Source organism: Amblyomma mixtum, chromosome 8 (genome assembly GCF_055824585.1).
Source record: "Amblyomma mixtum isolate Tamu chromosome 8, ASM5582458v1, whole genome shotgun sequence".
Classification (NCBI taxonomy): domain Eukaryota; kingdom Metazoa; phylum Arthropoda; class Arachnida; order Ixodida; family Ixodidae; genus Amblyomma; species Amblyomma mixtum.
The window spans coordinates 133,399,954-133,414,607 of NC_143019.1; the positions used below are offsets into that span (position 1 = coordinate 133,399,954).

A 14,654-nucleotide genomic window follows, 5' to 3' on the forward strand; every position below is an offset into this window, starting at 1 on the left:
CTCCTCTTCTTGATTTTTATTAATGACATTGTCGATAACATCTCACTTTCTGTTAGATTGTATGCTGACGATTGTGTGTTATATGAAAAGATTACTACTACTGAGGACCAAGTACGGTTAAATAACGATTTCACTAAGATAATAACATGGTGTGACCAATGGCAAATGTGCGTTAATTATGATAAAACAGTGTTCATGCGTATAACCCAGAAAAAGAAGCCTCTTTTGTTTAACTATACTGCTAAAAACAAAGTTCTCTCTCAAGTGAATACTTACAAATACCTAGGTCTGCGTATCTGCAATAACCTCTCCTGGACAGAGCACGTTGACAACGTTACAGCTAATGCCCTAATCAAACTATTTTTCCTCCGACGTGCTCTGAAGCTCGGCCCCCCCAGTGTACGTTCACTTTCGTATAACACTATTATTCGCCCTATGTTAGAATATGCCGTCATAATCTGGGATCCTTTCACTAAATCTAACATTGCTAAATTAGACAGAGTCCGAAAGAAAGCAGCACGGTTTATTTACAATTCATATAACCGCACATCTATCACTGCACTTCTTAATGAAAGTGGTTTGCTTCCAGTCTCTCACAGAAATCGCATCTGTCGTCTAAAATTTTTATTTCAGTTAATCAAAGGTCAGTACAATATTGACACATCCAATATTATATCGTTCTCCTCAGGGTACAACACAAGACAACGCCATGATTTTACAGTAACACCATTAAACGCACGAATTAACACCTTTAAGTACTCCTTTTTCCCCAGAACGATTACAGACTGGAATAATCTAACTAATGATGCAGTAACCCAAACTTCACTAAAAAGGTTTGAAAGCCACCTTTAACTGTTTTATAATGTCGTACCGCTACATTTCTTTGTTTCGTTTGTACTGTTTGAAATTGTGTTCTTGATCTTAAATTGTTGATCAATTCTTGTATTGTTTGCTTGTTCCTGAGGTCGTTTTTGTTGTTTCCAGAATTTATGTATTGTGTGCCCACCCTGCGAAGGTCTTGTAAAAGATCGCAGTATCAATAAATAAAAAAAATAAAATAAATAACTTCATAGAACAAAAGAATGGCGGAGAATACATCACGCGACTTTAAAGGCACCGAGTTGGTTTCACTTGGCTAGGACACTCCACGTTTTTTATTTTAAAAAAAAGGTGGGTTGCATTTAGCTCGGACGACCGGTATATTGGTTAAGGGATATGGTAGCCCTCTATGGCAAAGAGTCGACAAAACACCCCTGTACGCTAGTAACTACATCAGTTTCAGTGTCGTAGACGATTATGCAGCTGATGAACCATGGACATCTCCTAATGAAAAGCTCTTTCTAGCCCGCGAGTGTGATCCATAAAGAGTATTACTAAATAAGGGGAACCCTTCTTGCCCATACTCCACCCGCAAATTTCCCCGCGTAAGGCCGTCAACTCTTCCAGAAACGCTTCCACTCTGAAATGTGGTCATGGATACATAGGAAACTGCGTATATACATCGAATTTTTGTAACTACATGCGGAGCGGTTGGTTGTCACGTATTTCTTTTGCCCTTTTCCAGTCTTCAATCTTGTCCTCAGTCGTGACAAATGGTAAGCTTACTCTGCGGAAGGTCCTGAATGCTGATTTCATTTTGCTTTTCTCTGAATGCGGGTACGAAGCCACTAGCTGTTTCTAAGTGTTCTTTTCTAAGCAAGAGCAACTTGTACATTATTTTTAATTACCTGGCCATCCCCGTCGCACGCGCCTTTGTATGGCTTGTAGCCAGAATCATCGTCTTGTAACTTTAACTTTCTTGTGTTGGAGCTGGTGAAACTGATATTTGGATTCAAAGCGAGCAAGAGACCTCTGATTGCAACAAGTTCCCTTGGCATACGAATGGACAAGTTGTCGTGAAGGTGCGCGTTAATTTGGACAGAACCTGGCACGCATGTGGTGACTCGTAAGACACGTCGTGGGATATAATGGTGGATCTCAGCGTCGGCTTGTTTGACGTGACGACGCACGTGAAAAACTTTGAACTTTTCTTTGCCAAAGGTACGCTTTTACTGTATTTGGAAAGCCCGCTGTTGAATACTCGGCTATCTCTTTCGCTAGAGCAGGAGACTATTAATTTCACAGCGTCGTGGGACAACTCGTCGACTTGTCAAAGACTTGCCAAAACTCTTCGATTCCATTGATCATAAACTTTTGCTTTGTAATTTCGCTTATTATGGCATTCGAGATACAGCCATCGACTTATTTGAATCATACTTAGGTGACAGAAAGCAATTTTTGCACGTTAACGGCTTATCATCAAATGTTCTTCCTGTTCGTGTAGGTGGCCCTCAAGGAAGCATCTTGGGTCCACTTTTGTTTAACATTTTCGTCGACGATCCTATTAACATTGATCCCAACACCAACATGTACGAGGGGGTACCCAAAAGAAACCGGAATAAATTTTTTGGTCGGCAATGCTTCTGTGGTACCGCGTTTTGTCACTAGGAACGCATAGAACGAACATTCCAGAGTCAGTAAGCCGAGTGCCGTCGTTGAAGGAGGTCAGACTAGTTTGGGCAGAGTTTTAGAGTGACGACTGTTTTGTGTGAATGTCGTTTTTGCAATGGCTGATTTTCGTGAACAGCGTGCGCCGGTGAAATTCTGATTTTTGTTCGGAAAAAGTTGAATGGAAACTCTTGAAATATTAAGAAATACGTACAAGGACGATGCTATGGGGACAACTCAAGTGTTCCTGAATCGAATCCTGAATAAAAGCAACAATCATGCCATTGAAAAACTTCAAATTCACCTCGCCTCAAGAAAGCTCGTCAGGTGAAACCAAACCTCAAAACAATGCTGATTTGTTTTTTCGACGTGAGAGGAATCGTCCATTGAGAATTTGTTCCGCAGAGTCGGACAGTTAGCCAGGCTTTCTACTTGGATGCTTTGAAAAGATTGGTCAACAGTGTGCGGTGGGAACGGCCAGATTTGAGGCAGTCGGGTGACTGGTTTTTTCATCATGGCAATGCCCCTGCTCACACAACCCTGTCTCTACGACAATTTTGGACCAAAAATGGCATGACCCCTATTCCTCAACCCTCATACTCCCCCGACCTTGCCCCGTGCTACTTTCTTTGTTTCCTAGAATGAAAAAAATAGGGGAATGGAAAGCGTTTCGCTGATGTTGCAGAGGTGAAGAAAAAAACGACGGAGGCACTGTCAAGCATCACAAAAGATGAATTTAAACAATGTTTTAAAAAATGGAATGAAAGATTCGACAAGCGTATCATTGCAAGTGGGGAATACTTTGAAGGAGATTGAAGGTCTGTGCTTAAAATGTGAACAAATAAGTTCAAACAAAAATAAGTCCGGTTTCTTTTGGGTACCCCCTCGTATACATATGACACAACAGTTCTTTTTTCATCGCAATCCGCATATGTTTTGCTCCTACGTGCTAACAGTGTGTTTTTTAAATTACATCAGCGGCCCCTCGAAAACGCTCTAATAATCAAGACCGAAAAAACCAAAGCCTTACTCTTTCGTCCAAAAAATATAAATGTTGCCTTGCCTGGAGATATAGTGTTTAACACCTGTGCGACTGAAGTTGTTCCATTGATAAAATGTTTGGGTGTGCACTTTGATCATAGTGTATCCTGACACTGCACTATAAATTTCCTCTTTGGAAAACTGGTGCAGATGCTGGGCGTTGTTAATTCCCTAAGGTACCTGCCCCAATCCGTAAATCTGCTAATTTATAATGCACTTTTTCTCAGTGACATTAACTACTGCTGTCTCGTATGGCGGACAACATCGAACATAAACTTTCATAAGCTGTTTGTTTTTGAAAAGAAACTTTTTCGTGTCATATGCAATAAGCCTCACGACTTTCATTCCGCGCCTCTTTTTAGTGCACTCAGAATACAAAAATTGCCTGCCTTAATAAACCCCCGCTTATTGCCAATTTACAGAGGAGATGTAAAAAGTATTCGCGCTCTCAGCTCTCTCGCCAATCTCACAAAACGCACAGCCACTACCACAACTCGAGCTCCCGAGACTTGGTGTTCCTCACCTACGTACAACGCAAAAAGGCGCCCGTGTGCTGTGCGATGTCAGTGCACGGTAAAGATCCCTAGGTGGTCGAAACTATTCCGGAGGCATCCACTACGGCACCTCTTTCTCTCTTTCTTCTTTCACTTCTACCATCCTCCCTTCCCTCATGGCGCGGTTCGGGTGTCCGCCGAGATATGCGAGACAGACACTGCGTCATTTCGTTCCCTCAAAAAAAAAGAACAAGTGTGCAGAATGTCCTGAATGGTATCATTTAGCTTTCCTCTAAGTGAGCCGAAGACTTGCTCTTTCTAAGCTTTCATTTCTAATCGATACCAACATGTGTAGCGTTTAACTAGCCCACCATCACTGTTGCGCGCACTTTTGCAGTTGCTTGTGGCAGAAAACATAAGCTTTGTTATATGTCATATTCCTTGTGTGCGAGTTCATGAAACTAATATTTGCTCTGACAGCAACTGGGAGTCCTCTCATTGGCAAAAGTTGCCTCAGCACATAGATAGACGTGCTGTGTGGATGCATGTTGCGTCTCGGTTTTGACGCAGCCAACCATGCATGTTCCGGCTCGCCAGACAGTTTGTCGGAAAATATGACGAATCTCCGCGTACACTCTTTTAAAATGGAAACGTATGTGAAAAACTGTAATTTTTTTTTTTTGCCAATGGTGCGCTTGGATTCCATTTGGAATCCCAACTGTTTAGTACCAGACAAAGCGAAAATGCAAAATTATATTTTCTATTTACCGCTCTGCCTTCCTTTATTGGTAAATCATTATGGCATAGATGTGTGCTTTTGGGGAATAATTCGACGGCCTTCCTTAAAAGTTAATTTAATGGCAAGAAAGAAGCCTCAGCTATCTAAGCACCTAATTCGACTCTGGGGTCACCCTTTGGCTTTCGGGCTCACTACAAATTCAATTTTTTTCTGGCAAAACTTACCTCATTTCGGCAACGCTTCTCCTTACCGAAGGCGCATGTGGCAGTTCTTGTTTCTGGGACAAGGGGGACTTGTAGGCTCATATTGGAGCACCAGAAGCGCAAAGCAAAACTATAACATTTCGGTCACCTTTAGTTTGCGCTTAATTAAACGAACTACCGTTGACCTCAACAGTACGAAAGTTTGAGGAAAGTGTTTTATGAAGACATAACTTCACCAGCGAAAGAACGAGACACGAGGAGAAGAAGAACAAAGGACAACGCTGGACTAACAACTGAAGTTTAATTGGGAAATGGCCAACCTAGGTCGCCACAAGACGCATGCTTGCAAGTTCGTTGCTTGTTCGACTCGGGTCGTTTACAAGATACCCCTGTCATGTGGTAGAGTGTACACGGGCCATACTGGCAGATGTGTGAATGACCGGGCACGCGAACATAATAATTCTCTGAAAAATTCGTCAGATCAAAATACTCTCCCACGTCACTGCAGGAATTGTAAAAAAAATGTGTTCCAGGTTTTAACAACATTTCTGTTATCGGAAAAGGGAAAAACAGGGAGGAGAGGGAAATCCTTGAGGCCTTTCATATTAGGCTGCAAGGCAGTGACACATGCATCAGTGCACCGTCCTTGCATCTCACTAGCAAGGAAGTTAATTTCCTAAGCAGAAGTGTGCGCGTGCGAGATTGATAGGCATATTATCTGTATTTTGTTGTTTGCCAGTGTTGGAGCGTGTATCCACTGAAGTTATGTCTGTTGTACACCAACTAGCTCACATGGGTACCTTGTTACATGTTTTATGAAGCTATTCCTAGCGAAATTGCGATGAAATATTTTTAAATAGGGCAAAATTTTAAATCACATTAGCCAGACATTTAGGAACCACGTGAAGAAGTAAACTTATTCTTTTTTTTAATTTTTAAAAAACGGTAAAAGCAAAACTTTTCTCCAAGGTATTTCTTGAGCTTCCATCATTTTGCTAACTTAAAAGGCGACCACATGCGCTCAATTCGAAGTTGATATCATGACCGCTGCCCTTTTTAACACACAATTTCCAGCAATGGTAACTGAACGAAATATTATCTTTGTTAGACCTTAAATTTAATACGTCAGAACAGTATAATGCAACATGTTTTACGTGATTTGGAATTTCGAGGTACTGAGGGTGTTCTAGGAAAATTGTAAAAAAAATCTGAGATGGTGTTTTTTCTGTAAATCTTCGTCAAATTTCGCCTTTTTTGCAAATTTTGCTAATTCTACATAATTTCAACGCCCAATTAAAAATTATCTGCCAGTTCTAGCAGTACCAATTTAGTCCAGTGGTAGTGGGATGAATGTGCATCCTGAGTCCTGAATGTGCAGCCCGAGTCGGTTTGGGACGTTAAACCCCATAAACCAACCAACCAACCAACTAGCGCTTTTAGAATCCTACAAACCGTAAAGACTTCAGGTGTAATAAAAACTGGCCAAAATCGTGTAAGAATGTAAATTCTTCGAATTCGACCTTCAAAATTATCTACAAGCAAATGGCACCGCCATGGGCAGCAGAATAGGCCCCAACTGCGCCAAAATTTTCATGTACCCCATACAGTCAAAACAGCTCCCCTCTTGTTCAACTCGCCGCATTTTGACAAGCTTAATTTGATAATATGACTTTATTATTTACAATACAGAGCCCCGACTTGAGTTTTTTTTTTTGATAGTCTTAACTAACCACGTCAAAAAAAAAGTTTACTTACACCTACTCAACCACACCAATCGAATGCTTTGATGTTGACACTGTTGTGGACAAGGAGTCAGTTCGCACAGCCGTTTATAGAACAGCACAACTAGCATCCCTCATTCACGTGCAAAGTTTTTTGTGCACGGTGCACAATGCACGGTGCACAAATTTTTTTTGTGCACCGTGGTTCAAGAGAGCTGTCGTTCTTAATCGCTTGCCGCATTGCGCTGGGCATTGCTTGTAAAACCTTCCTTACTATATCTTTCGTTACCACTGCACAATTCAATTCCTTGGCCCCATCAGCTTTGTCGTTAAGGTGACATTATCACGCTATACTGCGCGTATGTGCCAGTTTTAAGAACACAGTTTGTGTTCTTGAATATTATGCTTGCAGCTTATATTATCTTTTCCTGGCACTTCATTATTTGCCAACAGTGCAAAGCGGAATGTCTCCGCTTATGAGCGCTTGTCACATCCAAGAGCTCACTATCTCTTTCTACTTTTACCGACGCTGTATCAGCGCGTAGGTAAAAGAGAGAGGTGAACCCTATAATCATTCTCTCAGTTGGCTTAAGCTGCTGCAGCGTTAAGAATGAAACAGGCGCTAAAGAAGGCCACGCTGCCGACTGCTAGTCCGGGTGTCTGGCACACACGAAGCGGGGATCATCTGCTGATAGAGCACAATCACGAACTGTATTCGTACTGTTTTTTTTTTTTGCTGCAGCGATAGTTCTTTTTATTTATTAATGCTAAAGAATTTCTAGGCTATGTCGGCTGGTTCGTGTCACCAACCACAGAACGTATCCGCAGCCATTGTGACGTTCTCAAAAGAGGTAGCATCAAACGAGTGGTTGCACTCGAAAGACGTTGATGTGAGGGTGCGGCGCGAAAAAAAATTATGTCGATAGGAAGATCAGTTAATTAAGTAGAGCCAAAAAATGTCGAAAAAGACGTTGAAATGGCGCGGTTGTCGATAAAGTGAGTGGACGGGAAAACAGCCGTCGATGGCAAAATAGTGGGAAAATAGGCAAAAGAGTTAAAGTTTGAAATGAATTGAAATTTTATTTGATGAGTGATAATTAATCTAACGAAAAAGTGTCATTGACATAGATTAATTAGTTAATTATCAGCCAAAACCACTAGAAGGCTGAATAGGCTGAACGAGGATATAGTAAGTGGACGGGAAAGTAATCATGGCGCCAAATTTGAAAAACCAAAATGGTTGAGATAAAAGAAGGCGTACTAGGAGTAAATAAATCGATCTTTAATTAAAGCATAAGATAATTACGCTTACACAGTAGTTAAATTAATTAACAAAGAAAAATAAAATGATAAAGAGAGGCAAAGAGTGGCGACGAGTGCCGAGGAGGCGTCGCTGCTTTCGCATTCTCCCAATGAGGGTCGCCGCAGTGATCTCTAATTTCTTACAATTCCGCGCATGAAAGTTTAAGTGTATAACTTGGTCAGTGAGGCCCTCATTCATGAGCGCAACGCTGCTGTTCCCGCGAGATGCTGCACATTCATACGGCAAAGCACATGACACACGCCTTCCTTTTCTGTACTGGTTGCGTGGAACATGGAAGTAGTCCCTGCACACATAACAGGTTAGGTGCATTGTCCTCGCAGCCGTCAACTGCCACGATGGCTGCGCTGTGCGCGGTTCTCATGGGACACCTGCTGTCAGTCGGCTCCTGGGCTCAAGCAGCAAGCGCCTTCGCCAGGGTTACATCGTCTGCGCTGATCGGCCTCATGCTTTCCGCAGCCATCTTAGTGTGGGCAGCAAGAAGGATCTACTCGAAGACTCTGAGGCAACTGGCCGACCTACCGCAGACACGGCAGCACTTCCCGTTCCAGAACCTGTGGATACTGGCCAGAGCCTGCTACCAGCCGAACTCCCCGGTAGGATTCAGCACATGTGAGTGGAAGCTGACCTTACTGGTCTGTTCTAGAGACTTGCCTGGTTCGCCTAAGAAAATTCGATTTCTAGCGCAGTGCCTGCCCAGCTCTGTATAGTAACAAGGGTACAGTAAAAGGAAACAAGCCATTTTACAATAACCATGTATATGTAATGCATTTATTAAAGCCTTCGCGTAAAGTGATGATGGCCAGCAGATAGAGCATCAAGATTATTTCCTCGGCACCTGACACTTGTAAGCGTTTGTCCCATAATAACTAAATAAAAACGAAAGACGCGGAGAAATAAGCATATGATACCGTACATAGATCATAACACGAATCATCATTGGTTATCGCTGTGGCGTGGACAAGTCTCCATAGCAGACACGTACAAGCGCAAAAAGCACGGGTAGAGAAAGGGACTTCGACAACACGAGCGCTCGTGTTGTCCAAGTCTCTCTCTGTCCGTGTTTCTTTTTTTTGCGCTTGTACGTGTCTGCTATGTACCAACTAGCCCAAAGGTCTGTGCTTTTGAAGTCTACATAGGACAAACATGGTAGGTGCTCAACGAATGGTCGATAGAGAACGATCTAGCTCTTCCAACAAGTCAGGGGGTCAAACGTCCGGACACTGAAAAACGCTGCCAACAGCAGGATTACAAACTGGCGTTCAACCAAAAGAAATTTGTCGCACGCGCCGAAGATGGAAGGGGGCGAGAAATTATCAAGGTCCTGTGCATATAAAAGCAAGCGATCGCCGCATTAGCGTTTCGTCGGCTCTACTTCCAGATAAGGAAATTGCTTTCGCAGAAGGGTCACTGTCGTCTCAGTTTAATTGACACCGCCCTTCCAGCAATATGATTTTACCAATTTTATATTCACTTTTATTCGCTTCACATATGTTCTTGTTGCTTTAACCGCTTCTCGCTGCTTTCGCTACAATTTGTGGCTATTCTCTAGCTGCATCTTGCTTTCTCAGCTTCTTTTATCTCCTTTCAGCGTTTTTGTTAAGACTGCTTTTGCTACTTTCGCTGTGACGCTGTTCCTTCCACGTTCTGGTATTTCGATCGGATTGCTGTTTTTCTTGCCCAAAACTGTTTTTTCTTTCTTGTTTATCTCTTTATAGATTTTATGACTTTTTCTTTTTGGTTCTTTATATATCTTTAGAACTGCAAACCCTCCATCCAAAAATAATTAGGTTTCTGATGTTCAGGCTTTTATCCCTTTGTCTGGTGCTGTCATTTTTGCCTAAACCCGTAGGCTTGTGCTGCAACTGGCGCTTTACAAAGCTGCCTACTAAACTAAATCATGTACAGTTTGTCTACCTTGTAGACAAACAATTATTTCTGGCTTCCACTGTACCTGAATGACTAGAGTTCTTATCCTGTTATATGTCTTCTGAGTATGAAAGCATGTTTCGCTTAGCCAAAGAAATCACTTCGTACACAGGGAACTTGTTTCTTCTGTTTCTCATCCTTGGCACTACATCCTCTCATTTCGATGTGCCCAACCGATTTGACAATAGCCGAGTTTAGATATAAACTAATTCCGAACTAGTCTATTTGGAGTAAAGTTCTTCACTAAATTTAAGACGCAGGTCACACAAGGACTTAAAACTGCAGACCAATATTTATCTTGGGTGTGATTCCTGCAATTGAAAATGAAACTTTAATTTTAAGTAGGATTTTATCTGTGCAACGTAAAAAGCTAATGTGATGAGTTTTCATAATCTTCTCTAACCACACAGCGCTCTGCGAAATTTTAAGAACTGCGCTCACCTTCGATTATGACGGCCTCTCATTCGCAATGTAATGTTGTACCTTAAAAAATCTTAAAAGTTTCTTATTTATTTTGGTAGTGTTAATCATGTTTTCCTTACCCTCTATCACGTAAATAATGTGTGCCTTACGGTGCACTACACCTGCACATATGTATCTTTCTCAGATTTGTTTAGAAAACTAAATCAAACTATTTGAAACGCACAATGTGTTAATGATTTTTGATGAGCTCTGTGCTACTCTGAATCTTAACTAAACGGGAACAATACTGCGTTAACCTTCGATGGCGGCACTTTAAGTGATCTGCAAGCTGAGATCAATGAGGAGCTGCAGAGAGTTCATTGATGGTTTCTAAGGAGCAGCAAATGTTGTCACAGCAACACTAACTACATTTTCTTCCATTCTAGCAATCACGACATTTTAATTGCATTTTTTCTGAGAATTCTTCATTAGTGCCTATATTTCTGTAAGCATATTTCGATGTTATGTATGCCTCAGACGGGAATTTGCTAACTCGTATTACGAGGACATGTCAGAAACTTGCTATTTGTCACAAAAGCACAATCATATTTGCGCAAACTGTTTTATGCACTCTATTGTCCATTTGTGCCTTGTTATTTGAGCTAATGTATAGCACTGTGGAGCAAAACATCCGGAAATTATTTAAAATTTCAACAGACTATAAAAGTGGGCAGTAAAGATCGTTACACTCATGAAGTAATAAACACCTGCTTCTGTTCAAGCATTTACTGTCGCTTCATTGTGTTAATGTATTAAATGTAACTGAAATGATACATAGAATGACAGTACCTAGTAACCCATTACCTTTTATTTCGTTTATGGTACGAACTGGCCGTAAAAAGCTGCAACTAAAGCTTGTTTAATTCGTCGGTTGTTAAAAACGTTAACATAATTTCATGGCGTTCTTTCAGCTAGAGGCATCAAAATCTCTAATTTTTCAGCATCTTTGATGCAATACGCTTCCAGTGATATGCTTTTTGAAATTTTTGCATGAAAAACAACACTCCGATAAAACAGATGCAGGAAGCTGATAACCATAATGCCGAAATTCGAAGTTCACTTTACCTCATAGAGTAGATAGGAACACAAGCCTGTAACAAATACACCTTTGACAACAGTTCATGAGGTGAACTGTGCGTACTCTTGTTACCATAGCACTAGGCAATACGCTTGAAATGTTTTATCTGCCTTTCTTTTCAGTGGCGTTCGCTGCATTTGCGGGATTCCATGCCATTTTTCGACAGTATGGACGGTATCTGATATACATCGGCTTCACACCTGCTTTAGTTCTTTACAAGGCAGAGCATGTTGAGGTAAACCAGCCACTATAACAACGTGCATGCTTTCGTCTCTTGGACTGAAGTAACTGTTCTTTGTTATTCAGAGAGGATCTCTTATCTTTCGTTTACTTGAGAGCTGGTCTCTCTGTAGCATGAACTTCCCGGGCATAATTTTAAAAGCGATAGCTGTAAAGGGGCTGTTTCCCGGTTCTCTGGCGTTCGCGTAACCAGACGGGAAAACAACGAGTAAAGGAAAGTAGTCATTCCAGTCACTGTAAAGAAAAGTTGCACTGCTCGCCACACCACGGATTTGTGGCCAGGGTTGCCGCTGGGAACATTTTAAAAGGAGCCAAAACTTGAGCCGAAAGTAGCTAAAAGTAGCCATTCCATTCAACCATACCACCAAATTTGTAACCAAATATAATATAAGCGATATTAGGAATGTGATTTACCAAAGAACAATAACATTTGAAATCAATGCAAGAAACGTAATAAAGAGCACATAATTTAGCCCTTTTTCTTGGTCTTCAAGGCACAGGTACATTGCAGATAGTTGAATTATTAAATGCTCTGTGTGTGTAGATAGTGTGATCTTACGAGAGTAATTTTGTCACGTTCTAGCCAGCAACCAAGTAGGACACTGAGGCTGTTTTAGCCTTGAAGCCGTGACTTGATTCGTGCAAACACTATAAGACATTCAAGTTTCATTTTGTTGCGCACCTTTTTTATAACCAAGTTATCACTGGAGAACGCGCTCAGCATCAGAGTTGGAAATTTAAAGTGACAGAACTTTGTGCTTTATTGCGCCAGGTGTGGGAAATGCCATTCGCTGAAAGTGTCTTTGTACGATCCGGCCACTGCGTGCCATGAACTGGAGCATGATGTGTGATAGAGTTCACGCTTACTGTTTGCAGTTTCCGCATTTCTTACTCCAGATCGATGGAGGAACATTAATAAAAATGGCAGCTTCAGTATGCCTTCACGGCCCTTCGTGCTTTCTGTCATCAGGATTGATGGCATGCAGATTCCAAAGTGCGAGGCATTTGGAAGCCGGTGTAACAGTTGTATCGCCATTTGCCTCAAGAACTGGCACAATTAATTTATCACGGCTCCTTGGCCTATAGTGAAATCTTTTCCCTGGTGATGTCACCTTCTTGAGCATCGCGCCGCGCGCACATGTAAGCTACATTGCTTTGTCGTTAATACGTTGACGTTCGGCGAAGAATAAGCAACCGGTGAACAAAGAACAACTGAATTTAATAATGGCTAAAAGAGAGCTTACAAAAAGGTTCGATGAGTGCAAGGTTCGTTTTGCGACTGACGCTTTCGTAGTTGTCTCGTCGCTCCCCCCCTCCGGTCTCAGCCGCCAGACACCTTCCCTCTCGCCACTCGAGGGCGCCGGTTGGGCGACGCTCTCCAGGGAGAAGCGGCTGGCGTGGCGCAGGGGGACGGGGGTACCCTCCTTGAAGGGCACAGACGGTCGTAAATTAGCCCAAATGTTTCCGCAAAAGCGGGAAATCGGTCCTCGAGGTCGACGCACGGAAAACTGTGTTCTACGAAACATAACGTTCACAACATACGTAGCTACCCTAGCCGTGCGTAGGGGTGCCTCGATGGCTAAGAAAATGGCTAGGAAATGCGCCAAAATAGAAGCTCAAAGTCGCCAGGAAGTAGCCTGGGAGCCAACCTAAAATTTTCGTCGCCAGAAAGGGCTGAAAAGTAGCCAGTTTGGCGCAGAGTAGCCACCAACGGCAACCCTGTTTGTGGCGTAATATGTTCGCAGGTTCGCACCGGCATGCACTAGGGCGCCTCTAGCTGGGTAATCAAGAAGGGCCCTCTATGCGCAGAGGAATGAACTAGGACTTACGCCTGTAAGGTTTTTGCGCATAGAGGACGCCATTTAAAAGTCCAAAGAGCGGCGCATTCAGATATCTCCGTACAGGTGCGGACAGAATCAAACGGAGCATGCTGTTGCCTTCTATCGTTTTTCATACTGGGAGCTGGCTTGTAGCGGGCGCGAGTGCGCTTGCTCATGGACAAATAATGTTTGTCATGACCGGCAGGGAAGGCGCGATCGTACTTAGGACGATCTCCGTTTACTTATGTCCGCACCTCTGCATAGCTTTCGCTGAATGTCGCGTTAAGCCAGCGTTGCAATTCGCCACTTTCTTTTTATGAATATGTGGCAAGAAACAGATACCGGCTCGAGTCAACAACCGAGAAATCAGTATCACCCAAAACCTCCGCTACCCAATCAAAACCACATGCTCCCACTGATGCGCACACCCGACTCGACGATAACTTCTTCATATGTTCGCACGAAATTTTGAGTATATCAGAACTAATTTTATGAGCACTGCAACAAGGTTTCACTGTCATACATTTAAATCTGCAGAATATTGTTGCCGAATATTTATAAACTGTGAATCTTGTGGAAAGGCTGCGAAGTTAAGGAACTGCTGAAGAAGGCTGGTTCAGCATTCACTGCATTCTTACTGGCATGCTACTAGTCAAGACCGTCTTGTAAATTTTTTCTCCAACCACAAATTTTTTCTTCTAAGTTTGCAGCTTACAGCTTACACATCAAGAGTGAGAAAAAAATGTCTTACACGAAAATTAAAATTTCCACATCTGAAAAACAAAAAACGCATTGGCCTGCAATACGGTCATAGACGTGAAAAAAAAACGGTATCAGAATTGATAAAACAGTCGTGAAGAAATCACCTCCGAAGACTCTCTCGCCGGCGCCTAGCGGATGCAGACCGCCTCACATCGAGCTGCCTCTCATCTGCCCCAACTGGCTGGAATTTTTGCCCATCGCCCCAAAATATCTTCAACATCGTTCCCGGCAAATTCGCAGCTTTCACCCAACACTAATATTTACGGAATCAGACCTTTTTCACCACGGAGCGCTCTTTTGAAAGTATGAAGCGGCAAACGCCACGGTAAGCCTACCACCGACGCCGCGTCCGCCAAG

General features: G+C 42.5%; 1 protein-coding gene across 1 annotated transcript in view; it reads left to right on the forward strand.

Moving 5' to 3' along the window:
* Nucleotides 1-8,368: 8,368 nt before the first annotated feature.
* The window catches only part of LOC149334519 (cytochrome P450 4c3-like), a 58,995-nt gene continuing 52,709 nt past the window's right edge, over nucleotides 8,369-14,654 (forward strand). Inside the window, exons 1-2 of the mRNA XM_089555153.1 lie at nucleotides 8,369-8,618; nucleotides 11,598-11,710. Coding sequence (XP_089411279.1) covers nucleotides 8,369-8,618; nucleotides 11,598-11,710 — 363 coding nt within the window. The remainder of the gene's footprint in view (nucleotides 8,619-11,597; nucleotides 11,711-14,654) is intronic.